The sequence below is a fragment of the Elgaria multicarinata genome, chromosome 2, assembly GCF_023053635.1.
Source record: "Elgaria multicarinata webbii isolate HBS135686 ecotype San Diego chromosome 2, rElgMul1.1.pri, whole genome shotgun sequence".
In the NCBI taxonomy this organism is placed as follows: domain Eukaryota; kingdom Metazoa; phylum Chordata; class Lepidosauria; order Squamata; family Anguidae; genus Elgaria; species Elgaria multicarinata.
In genome coordinates, this window is record NC_086172.1 from 143,046,791 (window position 1) to 143,064,489 (window position 17,699).

At 41.1% G+C, this 17,699-nt stretch overlaps 1 protein-coding gene across 2 annotated transcripts; it reads left to right on the forward strand.

Annotated features, from left to right (window-relative positions):
• Nucleotides 1-9,934, forward strand: PSMA6 (proteasome 20S subunit alpha 6). Of its 2 annotated transcripts, none has more exons than XM_063117810.1 (7): nt 1-189; nt 1,810-1,904; nt 2,686-2,767; nt 3,122-3,277; nt 6,113-6,291; nt 8,394-8,488; nt 9,731-9,934. In XM_063117810.1, exons 3-7 carry the CDS (start codon nt 2,752-2,754, stop codon nt 9,786-9,788), a joined length of 504 nt encoding a protein of 167 aa, XP_062973880.1. In that variant the 5' UTR covers nt 1-189; nt 1,810-1,904; nt 2,686-2,751; the 3' UTR covers nt 9,789-9,934. The 2 variants fall into 2 exon arrangements, with proteins under 2 accessions (XP_062973880.1, XP_062973879.1); XM_063117809.1 differs by having other exon boundaries at nt 17-193.
• Nucleotides 9,935-17,699: the final 7,765 nt, after the last annotated feature.

Here is a 17,699-nt window from a genome sequence, read left to right on the forward strand (position 1 = left end):
CCCCGGAAGTACTCCCGCCGTGGCTCGTTCTCCGGCTGCTGGACGTATCCCCTGCATGCTGTGTCCGCAGACGGGTCTCCAGTCCGCCGCCGCCGCTCTTTCTTCTTCTACGCCGCCATGTCCCGAGGCTCCAGCGCCGGGTTCGACCGGCATATTACTATCTTCTCCCCCGAGGGCCGCCTCTACCAAGTAGGTGAGTGTCTGGCCAGAACCGCCCCGTCATGGCCCAGGGCCCCTCCTTCCTTCCCTCCTTCCTCTCTCCATGGAGTTGCGGGGAGGGACGGAGGGAGGGAGAAGAATAATGCACAACAATAGGAACAGCAGCCGGGCCCGTTTCCCTGTCTGAAGTTGGATGAAAGGAGCAGCGCTATCCCGTCTGCCCCAGTCTCTTTCGGGGAGACGATGGGGGCTTTCAATGTTAGAAACGCACGGGGCGCTTCAGTGTGCTCCGCCGTGCCAGATATTTGGGTAGGCAGAGGAGTAGCATTGCGCAGCAAAAATGGCCTGGTTTAAAAGCGAAACTGAAACAAGCCCGCTCCGGTGCAAGACAGGAGGCTCTCTGACACTAATAGATGGGAAGGACTCACACAATACCTTTTCATAACGAAGTTACACTTACTGAATTTTCTTCTCTATTAAATGTTAAGGATCTGAGACTTGCTTTGCAAGTTAAAGGTTAGGCTGAGACCTAACGTTTGCTTACAAAACGCTTTATGACTTTGTTAAAAAGTAGAATCCCCAAAACGCTTACAAAACCATGTTATGACAATAAATACCAGTTTGATTTAGGAAAACTTAAGGACTCAGAAATAAAAGCTTTCATCTAAGGCGGGGGTGACATGGGTGGCAACTTCTGGCCACCCCTATCTTATATGTTTTGGAAACTTGTAGCCACTCCCAGATGTTTTGGCTTGCAACCCCCATTAGTCCTAGCCAGCATAGCCAGTGGTGACGGCTAATGAGTTTTGGAGGCCAAAATATCTGGGGGGCCGCAAGAGATGCTCAAGACTAAATAGGTATGGCGGCATCTAGAGCACACCATTTCTGCTGTTGTGGATGAAGGAGACGACACTTTCTATAGGACAGTACTACTCAAAGCCCTTCTTAGTGCTTCTCCAGATAGGGCGAGGAAAGTATCCTGCCTGAAAACCTGAAGAGCCGCTCCCAGTCAATGTCAACAGTACTGGACTAGATCGACCAATGGTCGAATTCAGTGTAAGGCGGCTTTCTATGTTTGTGAGATTTTTTGCTCATCATTGGGGGAATTGCCAAGTTCAGTGGCAATTCCCCCAATGATGACAGTTGTTTACATATAACCACCTTCTTCCTAGATAGGGAATCTTGAAGTTCAGATGTAGAAGATGTGCAGTTTGTCTGTAGAATTTATCAGACAATTCCTCTTTTATTTTTAACTAGAGGCTTAATTATATTTTTATATTTCCGAGATTTTTCTAAAGCTCAGATGTCCATGTTGTGATTAGGAACGCCAATTATTCAGAGCAGGGTTAATAGTCCATGTGATCCAAGGGAAGAGGAATTTTCCTTAAGAAAACAAAAAATAGTGTCAGTGCCTCATATTAAAGAAAACTACATCCTGTAAACATGGAATAAGAAATATATCAATTGTACTCATGCTAGATATGTGAAAACCTAGCACGTGGTGCATTGTTTTCAAGTTGTGTTACACTTTGTATAAAGTAGTGTTACAGACATAAGTGATTGGCTATCAGTGAATTCTTAGAGTGTGTTGATGCTACCGTTGCCATAACATTATTGCTAAATATCTGACTGTATTTAATGTACCATTAGAATATGCATTTAAGGCCATAAACCAGGGAGGCCTTACATCAGTAGCTGTCCGTGGAAAGGACTGTGCAGTTGTCGTCACACAAAAGAAAGTACCGGTAAGTGGTAGTATCTTGGCAAAAACCGCAGTGTCCTACCTGATTTCTCCTTGATAATATGCCAGGTTAGCTTGTATTCTTGTTGATCTTTAATTATTAACTCCACTATGTTTTGATCTCGTTACTGAAGAGTAGTGGAGTTCTTTGGAACCTCAAGTGAGCTCATTAAGAATCAGGCTTAGAAATTGTGGGGTAGTGCAGTTGGGTAAGGTCACTCACCTTGCTGCTTTTCCAGGTGCACAAACTGAAAGGGGAGGGTAATAATTGTTCTGATAAAACTGCATGGTGGGTTAATTTTCATAGTTTTAAGGACTCAGCTCTTCTTTCGTTCTTGTCCATCAAATCTGTGCCTGGTTTCAGTGGTTTACTGGGCACTGAAATAACTGGAGTAACAGGTTCTTTCAAGACATTAGCCTATGTTGTCCTAACCGACAAACTGTGGTTAATATCAACTTGTTTGAAAGAAGCCAACTTCAAATCATGCTGGAGGGAAGAAAGCATACAAACCTGATGTTGTTTAGACATGGCCATTCTAAAAGTTGTTTGTTCCCAGAAAATGGGCATTCAGGATTTGCGCCATACCAGTGATATAGGGCAAGATACAAATGTTTAAATAAGTAATAAATAAGTTCTTCTATACTAATAGTACTGGACTGCAGTGTTCTTAGAAGGTGGTGTTGGTTGTTTTAAAGATGAAATTTGGAGTCTTTATGTAATGAAGTAGAAACCTCGTTTTGTGTTAGTGATAAACTTTTACCATTGTTTTTGTTTCATCCATTAGGACAAGCTACTGGATTCCAGCACAGTGACTCACTTATTCAGAATAACTGAAAATATTGGATGCGTAATGACAGGAATGACAGGTATCAAAATTACCTAAGTAGTAAATGGCTGGGTGACCTGCAATGTGGATCTGAAGCTGACGTTTCAGACTTTAGTTTTGTTAAATATGCAATTAATCTTAATTTTTCATGGATGAAATTTCACCTCTGTAGTTCCTGGATGGGAAATCAGCTAATAGTCTTGTGAATACTGCTCAGAGATCCCTGGAAACGAGGGGAGGGGGGGATAAAATATTACTACATAAATTAATCCATACCTTGGAGGTGTTGGAAATTGAAGATGCTATTGCTTTTGCAGAAAAAAATTAGTTTTGTATTCAGATTTAAATTTTTTTGGGGGGGTGAATGACTTCAGTTCTTTTTCTTTACTCTCAGCTGACAGCAGGTCCCAGGTGCAGAGAGCTCGTTATGAGGCTGCAAATTGGAAATACAAGTATGGCTATGACATTCCAGTGGATATGCTGTGTAAAAGGATCGCGGACATTTCTCAGGTTTACACACAAAATGCTGAAATGAGACCTCTTGGTTGTTGTAAGTATAGTAAAATATAAGCAACACTTCAAAACTTTGGGAAACTAAGGCTGCAATGTAAATGAGTAGAAAATCCCATCCTATTCAAGTTAGGTGAAATGGCTAGCACAAGATTCATGTTTTAATGACAAAATCCTAGTGTTTAGGTTTACTGTTGGTGCTATGCCCTCTTCCTATTTCTGTGGCTTCCGTGCCTTCTTGCAACAAGACAGTCCACCAGTACAAATTCTGGAAAACTTGAACCTCTCATGAAATGCTGCTACCAGACACTCCACTCCTGCCCCAAAGGAAGTTTCTCATGCAGAGAGTCATGCCTTGTGTGTCTGGGGAAAAACAGACCCATAGAGACATTTTTCGATCCTATTGCAACTTTCAGAAGCTTCTATGAACTGGATAAACAAATAAAAGTGAAGGGTGAAACCAGACCAATAATCTCACATTTTTATCCCTAATTCTGTACTGATATTGGCATGTTTCTTTTGCATGAAGTATACGAGTCTGGAAATTTCAACTAGTTCAAAATATGGCAGCCAGGTTGGTCACCAGTACACCTGGGGGTGACTATATTACACCAACTTTAAAATCACTTCACTGGCTGCCAATTAATTTCTGGGCAAAGTATAAAGTGTTGGCTATTACCTTTAAAGGCTTCATGGTTTGGGTCCAGGTTACCTGCGGGATTGCCTTCCCACGTACAGTCCGCCCCGCACACTCAGGTCCTGCTCCCAGACTGTGGAATGGCCTGCCGGGAGAGATTCGTCAACTTAATAAGTCTTGCCGAGTTTAAGAAAGCCATAAAGACTGATCTCTTCCGGCAAGCATACCCAGATGTTTTTTAATGTGTCCAACTGTTATTTTAGTATTGTATCAGTTTTGTATGTTTTTAATTAGTTGTATGCTTTTTATGGTGATTTTGTATTTAATGTTATTCCCCGCCTTGATCCAGAGGGAGAGGCGGGTAAGAAATATTATAATCTATTCAGTATTTTTTTAAATGGCTTCCTTTCCTCAGCACTGCCGGCTTGGGTTTCACCCTTCCCCCTAAAAATGTTAACCTTGCACAATTATACCTGTAGACACTTCAGTACATTTGATGTAGTGTGCCAAAAAAAGAAAGCTACCTCAAGAGAACGGGGACACGTACTGTCTGTATTGTCAGAGTTAGCTGTATGTGGAGAGTATGACAGTTGAGTCTTGAGGTTACAATGGCAGGAATTGTATCTGCTAAATCTGAATAAAAGTGAAGGTACAGCCTTTTTGCCAAGTGCATTGGTGAAAATAATTTCAAATTGCATCTGAGTGCTGAGCTCTATTAATGAGGGTGTCTGCTCTTGATTGTGGTACTTATCCCCACCTTTATCTCACTCTTGACTGGATTCAGGATTGCCTAAGATGATTACATTGTGCAACAGTTTTGTGCTGGCACATACTTTATTTTGCACATAACTCTGCACATAACCTTCCAGTCATGACTGATCAAATGTGCATTTAAAAAGCATCAAATGAATACTATGTACAGAATTCAAAAAGGAAATAATAAAACTAAAAATGGAGCAGAAAAGGACAATCAAGGGATTGTATCGTCTCCCCGATGAAGAAAGGATACAACATCGGGGGCTATTTAGTTTAAATAGGTGAGTAAGGTGGAACATTACACAATAAAGGAGTATAAAATTATGCATGGTGTGGGGATTCTGTAGTAGTACAGCCTAGGATCATCCAGTGAAGCGGAATGGTGGGAAATTAAGGGGAGATGAAATGCTGGACTAGATAGAGCCTTGGTTTGATCCAGCATGGCTGTTCTTATGTTTGTGATTGCTATTTATTATGGGACAGTGTTAACTGCACTTACGTCCTTCTTGTGGCCTTCCCCTGGGCATTGGATTGGCCATTGTGGGAAACAGGATGCTAGATTGTGGCTTTGTTTTGATATAGCATGGTTCTTGCGTTTCCAAGGAAGCAGATAACCCCATCTCTGTATGGAGTCAGTACAAGCATTGAACCCACAATCTAATGCAGTTAACAGATTGTGTGTTGACAAAGGTGACTTTTCCACCAGTGTGTATATGCACAGGGTAGTACAAACTTTGGCTGGCCAGGCCAAATATTTTGCTTGTCAGCCCTCCCTCCCACCTTTCAATCTCCCTGCTGTTGTTTCCTAAGAGAAGGGTTGGCACGGAGCATGCTGCTTGGGTGCAGCAACGCCCAATGCATACACACATACGCCTCTGCCTGTCTTTTGAAGGGCAGGGAATGTGCATTGTTGGGTGCTGCTTGAAGGTACCAAAAGCGCCTCCAGGCAGCAGCATCGAGCCCTCTGTCTTCCTTTCCTTCTTCAGCAATAACGGTGGGAGAGGGTGGCTGGTTGGGCCTCGTGTGGCCAATGTTCTTCAAGTGCCAAACACTCCATAAAAAGAGCCCTGCTGGTTCAGACCAAGGGTCCCTCTAGTCCAACATTCTGTTCATACAATAGTCAACCAGCTATCAACCAGGAACCCACAAAGAGGATATGAGTGCAACAGCACCCTCCCCAATCTTCTCCTGAAGTTTGGAAATGGGGGAGGTCATGAGTATCACCGTGAGGCTACCCAAATAATTCCTGTCCACCTCTGCAACTTCATGGTTGGTAGGAAGACTAGTGGTTCATCACACTCACCAGAGGGACCAAACTAAACTTACCATCATGAGTGGAATTGCTGATGCCTGGTATCTATGTTTTGCCTATGAGAGTTATAATGAGAGTGTGTGCAAAACCTTGACTGGGAATGAGATCTTAATCATTAGAAATGTTAGCTTTGTTTAAAATGCTATTTTAAAACTATTCTTTCTCCAAAGGCGTGATTATGATTGGCATTGACGAAGAAAACAATCCTCAGGTATACAAGTGTGATCCAGCAGGATACTACTGTGGGTTTAAGGCCACAGCTGCAGGAGTCAAACAGACAGAATCCACTAGCTTTCTTGAAAAGAAAGTGAAGAAAAAATTGGACTGGACATTTGAACAGACAGTGGAGGTATGTCAGTTGGACTATATCTCACTTGGGTTGCAGGCCAAAACAATGGAGAGTGTTTGAGTTGTGAACAACGACGTGTTTTCCACTCTTGTTCTTCAGTGTGGTTATTCTTAAAATGTGTGATGTTTTCCCTTAATGGTGTTTAGATTGAAACAGATTTGGCTCATGTGTTTTATTCTCAGCGACACTTGATGTAGGTAAACACTTCTATATATTGTGTGGATGTTTCACAAGTCCGTTTCATAAAACCTAGGACATCCTCCCACACTGACTCCTGATTGCCATCTTGCTTTCATGCAACATGTTCCCTGAGTTATGGTTTTATGTTGCGCAGCCTTCATTAGGAAAAAGAGTTAACACACAGGCAGGCTATAAGCACTTGGGATAAGTCTACAGTGGGGTGGGCAATTTATGGCCCTCCAGGAATTGCTGGAGACAAGCAGGGCACACAAGATGCGCACTAGCCCTTTCTGCTTTTAATTAACAATCCAGGAACATACCATTTCTGGGTTGTTTCATGATGTGAGAACCCAGAAACTTTAGGTTGTTTATGGGTCAAACAGCCCAGTTGGTAATTGAAAGTGGAAATGAGTGCACAGGAGGCAAAGTGCTCATTGCCTCACTTACCCCAGCAATTCCTGGTTAACCCATGACATGTGAATCAGGCTGTAGTGTCTTTTATGCCTTAAAAACTTTACATTTTAACATTAAGCTTGTTTAATTTGGATCAGCCTTCTCTCCAAAATCATCAGAGATAACTGCAAATGGGTTTAACTTTCATTTCTACAGTGCCTGCTGAGACTTGGCAAGAGAAGCGCTGGGAAATTAATTGGCAGTCATCACCTATATCCCTGGGGCTGTTCTGCACATTATGGCCAAAATAATTAAGCCTTAAATCTTAACCTAGTTTGTATATGTATCTTGTGCCTCCTGAGCAGTAGTATCAGAATAGTTAACTTCATGCTTGTTCATGCATGTCAGTTGTTTTACACAACTTGTTATACCAGAGCAAAGCTGAATGTTGGAATGAAACGCCTTGTGGCGTTTTCTTTAAAAAAAAAAAGCAATCTCTCTTATTGAAACTGTTCCTACTGGTAGTTGATATATAAAGCTGGTTCTACAATTTCTAAATTGTCTTTGAGTCCTATACTTTTATACAGAGCAAATGCAAGACTTCTAATGGGATCGTGCTGCTTCGGCAATACTACTGCCAGCTCTTTTGGGGCTGTGTTATAGTTTGCATATGCTTGAATAACTGCTTTTCTATTATAATATGGATGTTTTAATTGATATGATTGTAATAGAGGAATAAGTGCTAGTTTAACCTCAAAACAAGTACATTTTATAATTAATTGAAATAGTCATCCTAACTGCTGGGATTAAGTCATCATCCCCCCGCCCCCGTTCTTACTGTTAGGAAACAGGGGACTACTAGTTGGGAGATCTGATGCTTTCTGGCAACCCCTTTTTAGTCTATGGAGAACATGTTGGGCTTGAGCCTTAATACAAAGCTGTGCTAAACCAAAAACCAACTGAGTGACCCATGGCAATTTCCCATTTGTATAGATGGCAAAGAATCCATGTAGCAGGGTACTTGCAATGACTGAGAGAAGGAAATGTTGCTATCTCTACTGAGCCTTTGTTTGCATTGAGCTCTGAATCTAAATTAACAAAGCTGAACAAGAAATGACATTTTAAAGGTCACACTAGCTGTATTTCAGAATGGTAAGTCCAGCTACCACACAAAGCATGTGTGTATTTCCCCTGCTGAATTGCAGAGGTTACTCCCAAACTGGAAAGTAATGATTTTATCAAAATTGCCTTCTGCACAGTGGCTGGCTTGTAGGACAGAATGTTGCTAAGATCTGCAGCACAACTGACTTTACAAATCCCATCTGCAAGGTCTGCGAACTAAGCTGTCTACACTACTTCTCAACAGAGATTAAATTGTGCTAGAACATTGCATTTGAAATGCTTTTATTTGGGCTTTGGGGGCATAAATTAACACTAAAGAAAAATCACGTTTGTATGTTACTAGTATTTTTAATTTAAATATTACACCCCATGTTTCTAACAAAATTACCTGTGTTCTTTACTTTTAGACAGCAATAACCTGCCTCTCTACTGTTTTGTCCATTGACTTCAAACCTTCTGAAATAGAAATAGGAGTCGTTACAGTCGATAATCCGAAATTCAGGTAAAATAAAAAGTGCCTAGAGAACTCTGCCTTTTGCTTATGTCCAACTAAGTTCCCTGCTTTTATTGAAATAATTTAGGTATGATTTCAATATTTTCTACTTCTTAGCACTAGAATTCAGAGCATTTCCATTTTGCTATATGCTATTGGGTGAAAAGTATATGTGCCTAAATCTGCTGTTCTGGTAATAGGGGGAGGTATCTGAACAGCCCTAGTCACAATTCTAGTGAATGTCTACATGCTATTAAACTTACCAAATGACTCTGAAGTAGAAAAAAAAGCAGCAAGATTTGAAGGATGAAGTGTGGGAAGCTGTCTAAATGTGTAAACAACTCTAAGAAAGGAGGCCCAGCAAAGGGTTAGGGTTGGTGAAGAATTGCATACATACACAAGAGCCAACCATGAAAAAACAGTGGGAGACTTTAAAGCAGGGCTGGGCAACTTGTGGCCTTTGGATGTTGTTGGACTGCAGCTCCCATTATTCCTCACCATTGGGTATGCTGATTAGGGCTGATGGGAATTGCAGTCCAGCATCATCTGGAGGGCCACAGATTGCCTATTCTGATCAGTGTCCAGAAAAATGTCAGCACCATGGGAGGTAAAAACGTAAGTGCATCAGTCGGGAGAATTTATCGGCAACAACCATGAGCAAATCTAGCATGGCACTGCATTAACAGAATAAGATGTGTTCTCCTTTTCTCTTTTAATATTAGCAGTACTGGGTACGAGTTGGCACAGAATTGCTTTGAAAGGCTCATGAACTTCCTTTGGTAGACGGCCATGACTTTACCTCTGCCCTCATATGGACAGTAGCATGTTCCCTTTTTAAGTTCCATGGGTCTTCAGAGATGCTTGGAAGCAGTGAATCTCTTACTTCAGAGCATCTCCAAAGCCCAGTGCAACTGCAGGCATGAGCCCCTGCCCATCTCAAAGGCCTGGGAAAGAGCTCATCCCTGTAGTCTTGTTGGGATTTTTAGTTTCTTGGAAGTTGTGCTTCCAAGTGCCTCTGAAGCCTAGCACAAGCTTAGAGTCTCACTTGGCAAGCATGTTTATGTTAGAAAAATTCATTGCCTGTAAGTACTTCTGTGAACCCGTGCTTGATAAATAGCCTATGTAATTCTCGGTGTCAAACAGGCTGTCCAGCTCTGTTCCAGGTTACATAAATGTTCTAATTATACAGATAGCAGATTGCTATTTTAGGTGAAGCATAAACTGTTTCTGTTGTTTTCTCCCTTCTTCTAGGATCCTTACGGAAGCAGAGATTGATACACACCTTGTCGCTCTAGCAGAGAGAGATTAGCTCTATTTAGAATTCCTAATTCTGTGACTTCAGGCCAGATAATCTGGCGAAACCAAACTTTTTAATGGCTCTGGATTATGGGCTGGAAATTGAATGCTCCCTATCTGTTGTATTTCACTGTACAAATAAAACTGAGGTTTTGGAAAGCTTTGTCCTTGTTCATTGCCAAGCATTGAATTTCATAACGTATAAGTGATGCTGCCACTGAAATTTACAGTGTTTTTATAGCTACAAGCATTCCTGCAGTAACCACAGGCTTTGGAAATGTACCTTTGGATAATTGGGGATGAATGTAATGCCAAAGTAATAGCCATAGCACAGTAAAAATGGACTCTCTTCTGGTATTAGACACTAGATAGAACTGCAGTGTTCTTGGAACTTCTCCATAACCAGCATTAAATAAAAAGCTCACAGCACAATCCAGTGCATGTCTACTCAAAAGGAATTTATTTATAGGTAAATGTATATAGTATTGCAGCCTTAGTGAACATGCCTATTTAATAATATAGTCAAGAGTCTAATAAATAGATACTAGGCTGTGAACAAATTAGCATTAAATTCACATATTTTAAGGAATCAAAGATTCCGAGCTATTCAGCAACTTGCAGCATTCAAAGAATAATCAGAAATTATTGAAGGTTAACACATAAGATAAATTAGCAATGCCTAGACCTCCTTAATGCTCTGAATGTGAAAGACTTGCTAAAGGAGGGATAGGCAGAAGGTAGATCTACTTAGGTTTGGGGTGATTTGCAGTACATGAGCAACTAATAGCTTAGCAACAACAGAAAACTTGGGGTAATCAAGAGTGGACTTGTGTGTGAAAGGTCTGTCAACTCAATGCAGTCTTAGTACTGAAAACAAATTCTTAAGCTCAGAATGTGCTCAGAGGGAGCCTGTTTTTTTGCACCTACCTCTGGCTGGTGAATCTTGATGTTCTAGTAAAAAACAAATTAGATCTGCCCACCCCTGTTAAAGTACTGTAGGCAACATCGATTTTTCCTGTTATGCTCAAACACAAGGGTGGGCTTCTGCCTGTTTGATCCACTGGTCAGAATACATCTTAAGTGCTTACATTTTATCTGAGTTTCCAGTTCTGCCAGAACATCTGACTTATGACTGCTGGTATCCTGTATCTCCGACGGAAAAAGCTTCAGTTCCCTTTTTGTCCCAGCATGCCCCTGTAACTTGATGTTTCTAAAGGCGTAGTAGTCCTAACAATTATCCTGCAAGGTGTTTTTCCCCATTATCACCTTATGACTGATGCAAACTGCTGATTTCATAACTCAAACTTTTCTCTGAGGCTTACAATAAATGAACATTCAGAAAATTAAACCTTTGTCTTCCAAATGGACAATAGAGGTTGAGGAAGTTTTGTATAATTTGAAAACTCATAACTGTTGCTTAACATTGGTCCTAATAAAGGAATTATTTTACTGTCCCTGAGAATGTTTGTTTCAATGGATTTAACACAGCTACCAATTTTAATTCCCATTTTTATTGTATTTCTTGAGTTTTAGAAGCCACTTAATGCAAATCTCTCAGGGTGTGGTGGCCTCTGAATCTTTAGAAATGTGTAGCGTTGACAGACAGAAAGCTGAACTGACTCCATCTACAATTATACAAGCAAGTTAAGTGTAGAGGCTTTGACTGAAAAGGCTGTTAAATGTAAGGCCTCATCCTGTGTGCAATCTTATTATGGGCAGTGTCTGCTCCAGGTTTATCGAGGCCCCTGGGCAGGGCATGCTTAATGGGTCCCGTCTTCATTTCTCACTGCCATTGACTGCTGCTGCTCTCTCATTTTTGCTACCACTTCTTGCTTGATAGGCAGAAAGCCAGGGAGTAATAGGGAGGTGGCATCTATTGTGCCTCATTCTGACCACCAATGTTGTCCAGGCCAGAGCAAGATGCAGGTAAACAAGCAGGTTGCAATGGTGAAGAGGAGGTAGTCCTGAGACTCTTCTCAATGAGCCCATTCTGGGCCCTTCAGTTGGTGCCCACACATGCCTGCGTTTGACATCATCCCTGGCTATGGGGCTTGCTTGTGGATAGCCCTTGGGAAATTAGATGTTGGACACCATGATAGTCAATGGTGAAGTAATAACTGGACAAGTTTTTTTTAATCTAGGGCGTACTCCCTACACAACATGATAATCAACCAAGGTGTGGATTAGGATCAATGTTGAGTTGACTATCAGTCCATGCAGAGTTGATTCATCCCCCCCTCCCCTCATCCTCCCACTAGTATCCCATCAGTCATTGCTGCCAAAACTCTATCCTGCTGGTTGGACTAGAGCAGCAGCTGTGGCTTTGACCACTCTTACCTTGTGACCCTGTGGCTGAGGAAATAACCAATGGTGGCTGAGGAAGTAACTGATGGTGCCCTCCACACAACACAATAACCAATAGTGGTTCAAAAATGAATGATTTTGAAGGAATTTGGAATCAGTTCCTAGAATATGCATTATCTAAGGGGAGTGGAATACCACCTCCAGAAGAAACAATGAGATTTTGGAAACAGGAATAGATCCCGGGGTGGGGGGGTGCACTTTATTAAATTAGAAATGTTATAAGGTCATTCAGTTCTATGTATTATGATTTTAATTTGTAAAAAAAATTTTTTTTTTGTTTTGGTTACTGTATTGATGTATGTTTAAGTTTAATAAAAAATATTAATAAAAAAATGGATATAATGCATGTTTCCCTGCCCCAATTCAGTATTGCAATATGAAGAAGAAAAGCATATTTATACCATTCAACAGCAACTGATTTTCAAATCCTTAAGAAGTTGAAGGGCCTCTCTTACCCTTGAGCCTGCAGACACAGGCATGCTGTGTTTTCATTCCTATTTTAATACATCACCATTTGCTTTTGTAGTATATCACGTGAGGTTGATATAACAGGCAGGCTGTAGGCCTAAGCTAGTTGGATGGATAAACCCAAATTGTACAATGTCTATTGCTATTCTTGCCTTGTGTGGATGAGCAGACCAGGAACAAGAGTTACAATTTTCTTTTTACCACACCAATAGCTATATAAATGTTTTCTCACTGTTACCGTTAGACAATAATATCTTCAACTGCATATTGTGGCAGTAAAGCAGCAGTCAGGTCAAGGGGGCTGGGGCTGCAGCCCCATCCCTCACGCAGTGACCCCCACGCAGCCCGGATCACTGCTTTGCCAACACTATTGGCAATGGTAAAGCAGCAACCCAGGCTGCTTTTGCTGGGGTTATTGTAGACCTATAACCAATACAAAAAGTACATTGCAATAATTTTAAGTGCAATGCACTTAAATACAAGAAAGTCCATTGAATTAAGTGGGACTTGCTCCTAAGTAACCTTGGATAGGATTGTAGTCACGATATCACACCATTGAGAGAGTTATGTTTATTTGACAAAAGTGTAAGAAATAAACACTTTGGTTAAATCCAGCAGTGTCCATCCACCTATAGATTGGAAACTTGACAGAATGGATTCCCCCCATGTGCCCCTAAAATCTGTTCTGAAGGGTTCCAAGGTCCTCAGGAGCAGGATGGGGAAGGATGTACCGGGAGGAGAGGATGGAGAAGTCAGCTCATGTGATGTTTGATGTTCGTGGTCCCCCAAATTGATCTGATATATTCAATAATACTTCCCAAACCTAAAACAACAACTTGGTGAGTGTGTATGATTTTACCAAACTTATCCACTCTATCCTTAAAATGTAAATGAGATAGCTTAGGTACCTGTTCGGTTAGTAGAATCTTACTGTTTTTAAATTTTACACTCTAATTTGCCTTGAAGAGGCTTTGTCCTGAACAGCATTATAAAAATATTTTAAATAAATTACATTTTACCTTACCCAATTAATGAACATTTCCCCCGATTTCTTTTATTTGTAGGGCAGCTGGCTAGCATCTTTCTGTTGTGTAAACCTGGCTTTCCCAGAGTCTATTTCCTTAAAACTGTAGTTTCTGGTTGCTGCCTGAGAAATGACATTTTATACCTTTAAAAGTACTAAAACTGAATCTTGTTGTTTCATTATTTCAGCAGTGATATTTCCAAAATGCATTCTGAAAAGGTAACTAATACACTAGGTATTCCTGCCCATTCCTTTTTCTTGCTGTTAACTGTTTTGTTACTGTGTCTGCTCACAGAAATTATATTATTATTATTATTATTATTATTATTATTATTATTATTATTATTATTATTATAATGTAAGCCTATGCGGCAGGGTCTTGCTATTTACTGTTTTACTCTGTACAGCACCATGCACATTGATGGTGCTATATAAATAAATAAATAAATAAATAATAATAATAATTTACATTTGTATACCGCCCCATAGCCAAGTCACTCTGGGCGGTTTACCCTTTGTATCAGGAGATCCTGAAATAGAAAGAAACCATCTATAAGTATGCAACTGTCCTAGTATTCCACTAGCAATGCTAAAACCTGACATGTTAAGTGTGTTATCGGTCTTGCTTTGGCTGGTACACACAGTTCATAAACAACAATTAAACATTGTTGCTGTCCAGCCAGTTTATCCAGTACATAGCTTGATGGGGATAAAAGCTGCTCACTCTGTGCTTACTGACCAATTTAGTCTTCTTAATCTTGCTCAGAGCAGCTTGGGTGGCTGTTTGTTTAATATGATGAAAAGAAATCCTAGCACTAGACGCGCAGTTAGTATTAGCAGAACTGGGAGAACATGTAGTCCACTGGATATGGAACTTATTCCATTCTTGCAATGGTTTGTCTATCTCTCATGTAGCAATAACATGTGGTTAATCTTGGAAGTATTGCATAGGATTACTGCCAGGAGGGAGTTCCCACACTCTTTTTTCCCCTTCCTTTTTTTTAAAAACAACAACAACATTGCTACTGAGCATTGGGCATAATGTCTGTAGCTAAATTAGGCTAGAACACACAGGTCTAGCCTGTTTAGAAGGAAACAAAGTAACTGAATTGAAATTATCCAGTTCTGTAACTAACACGGAGTTCTTTGAGAAGCAAAAATAGAATTAAGAACATAGAAAGGTGCCTTAGACTGAGTCAGACCATTGGTCCATCTAGCCCAGTATTGCTGACACTAACCGGTAGCAACTCCTCAGGGTTTCCATAGAGCAACAAGAAAAGAGTAATCAACAACATCAAATACTTTATTGCATATTAGCCAGGTAGGCCATTCGCATACAAACAAAATAATTGCACACCCAGCCGCCAACTCACCACAGCCGAAAGAGTAATACAATCATTAATAACATCGCAGACAGCCAGGTTGTCATATTTATGTTAACTATATTAACCAACATATGGTATTCACAATTTTTGTGAACCGCCCAGAGAGCTTCGGCTATTGGGCGGTATAAAAATGTAATAAATAAATAAATAAATAAATAAATAAAATAAATCAACAGGATATAATTCGATCCTATAAGGTAGTCAGGAGCTTCTGCACCTCCAGCGCCCAATGTACAAACTTTGCAGTCCTAAATGATATATAATGATCAGAGCCTAACAGAAGTATTTGAGTTGCCTTTTTGGGCGGCATAGGGTGACTATATGATCGGATTTGCCTGGATTTGTCTGTTTTTTTGGGAGGAGAAATCTGGATTTTTCCAATCTTCCCCAGCCGAAGAGCAGCTCTAATAGGAATTAACAAAAATGCTTATAACTCCGTCACTTTTAAAGATAAAGACATGAAACTTGGCACCATGATTGCTCTTAACAAGGACTTTAGCTATGCCAAGTTTGAAACAGATCTGTTCATCCATTGAGTGTTAGGTTTTTTTAAAAAAAGTTTGAGGTTTTAAAATTATTATTTTTAAAAAATTACATTTTTAAAGATAAAGGGCTGAAAGTTGGCACCATGATAGCTCTTAAGGAGAGATTTAGCCATGCCAAGTTTGAATCAGATCTGTTCATCCATTGTTTTTTTTAGGATTTTTTTAAAAGTTCAAAGTTTTACAATTATTGTCTTTTAAAACTGCTGGAGCCATATCTTTCCAACTCAGGTTGTCAAACCTCCTCTTTGGGGTGTTGCACATTGAGCAGTTTCAGCCCTTGGCATTAAGGGGATCTCCAGTCTTTAGGTAAGAAGTCCTGGGCAAGCAGAGCACCTTTCCTGTTGCAGATTTGGTGTGCAGTCAGGTACCTGGAGCTCAGCAGAGGCAAGGCATCCACAAATCAAAATGTGGGAAAGGAGAGGTCAGTCAAAGCAGCCCACAGGGCAAAAAAAAAAAAAAAAAAAAAAGAATGGGCCAGAGGCCTTTTCCTCAAATTTCCACATCATGGGTGATTAAGGGTCATCTTTAGAGAAAAACTCTCATGATCAACTGTAAGGTGCCAGTCGAGAGAGAGGCTCTCTTCTTTGCAGATGCCCTGTTGTTGCGAATGTTGGAACCTGGCATATCATTGCTTTGCTTCGCTACCACTTCCCTTCCACTTCACTTTGTACACTTGTGAGCTAGGCTCTGACTGCACTGCTGGGATGCAATGTAGAACATTTGAAATGCATACCAGAGAAAAACAGATAGATTTGTGGCTTTGGCTGGCTGGCATATCTCTTAGAGACAGAGTTAGACTGAAGACACAACTCAGAGATGGCTGTAGCTGAGGCCTGAGAGGCTGCTGTACCACACAGAGCCTTTTTAAGAGTGTCTCAGAGTCCACTTTTGGTGCAGGAAGAGGCGGCTGGTGGTGGAGTTTTTTTAAAAAACAAGAGTCACCGGATGCAACCAAGCTATAAGCTGTTGCCCTACCCCCAGCCACAGGGTACAAGTGCACAGCCTGGCTGGACCGTTGGGAGACTTTGGCAGAGAGAAAGGGGGTGGGGGATTATTTGAGGCTGGAAATGTTGGCAGGCTGGCATAAGGCAGAGAGAGGCTGAAGGCAACCCAGATGCACCTGTAGCTTGGCCCTGAGGCTGGCTTGCCACGCAGAGTGTTTTAAGAGTGCATCAAAGTTGTGCAGGAGGAGAAGAGGTGGAGGCGGCTGGTGGCAGAGGTTTTTAAAGTATTGGGCGAAAGGGATATAATAATAATAATAATAATAATGTCACCAGACATGACCAAGCAATAACCTGCAATAAGCAATATCCCAAGCCACAAGTGTGCAGCCTGTGATATGTGGATGTATATACCTTTAAGAGGCCTGTAGCTGCTAGTCTCCAGGTCCTCATCGAAGGCCTGGGCGGAGCCTCTGTTTCTGTCAGTTGGTGTTGTGGGCCTCGCTGAGGGAGTTTGGTGTCACTGTTCTAAGAAGTTTTAGTAATAAAAGAATCCAGCAATGAAAAGACTCTGATGTTATTGCCTGGTAGTCTAAAGGCAAGTGGCAGGCTGAGCAGGTAAGCTCACCCGTATGGTCCCTATGCCTGAAGGATACTACACAGCCTAGCTGGACCATTGGGAGACTTTGGGGGAGAGAGAGAGAGAGATTGTTTGAGGCTGGAGGCTTTGGTTTGTCTGCAATGACTTAGAGTGAGAGACAACAGAGGCTGCACAGACAACCCAGAGACATCTATTGTAACTTAGCCCCATGGTGCTGGCATGAAACGCAGGGCATTAGAAAGAGGGTCTCAGAGTCACATGTTTGTGCAGGAAGTAGACAGGATTTCAAAGTCTGGATGTGCGAAGTGGTGCCAACACACAAGCCTTGAGAAGCTAATGTATATAGGTGAGAAGTGTGAATGGGCAAAGTAGTGTTCACTGCCACAACACCCACCCTAATGTTAGAGTAGAGAAACGTGTGACAATTATACACAAGTTTTTTTAAAAAATTGAAATTTAAAAAAGCCAGCCATCCGGCCGGCCAGTAGCAAACCCTGTTAAGAACAACAGCAGCTTGCAATGAGTGAAGATACAGTCAGAAAAGATATTTGAGGGAAGGCGAGACTCTATCATACAGAGTATAGCAAAAGCTTCAA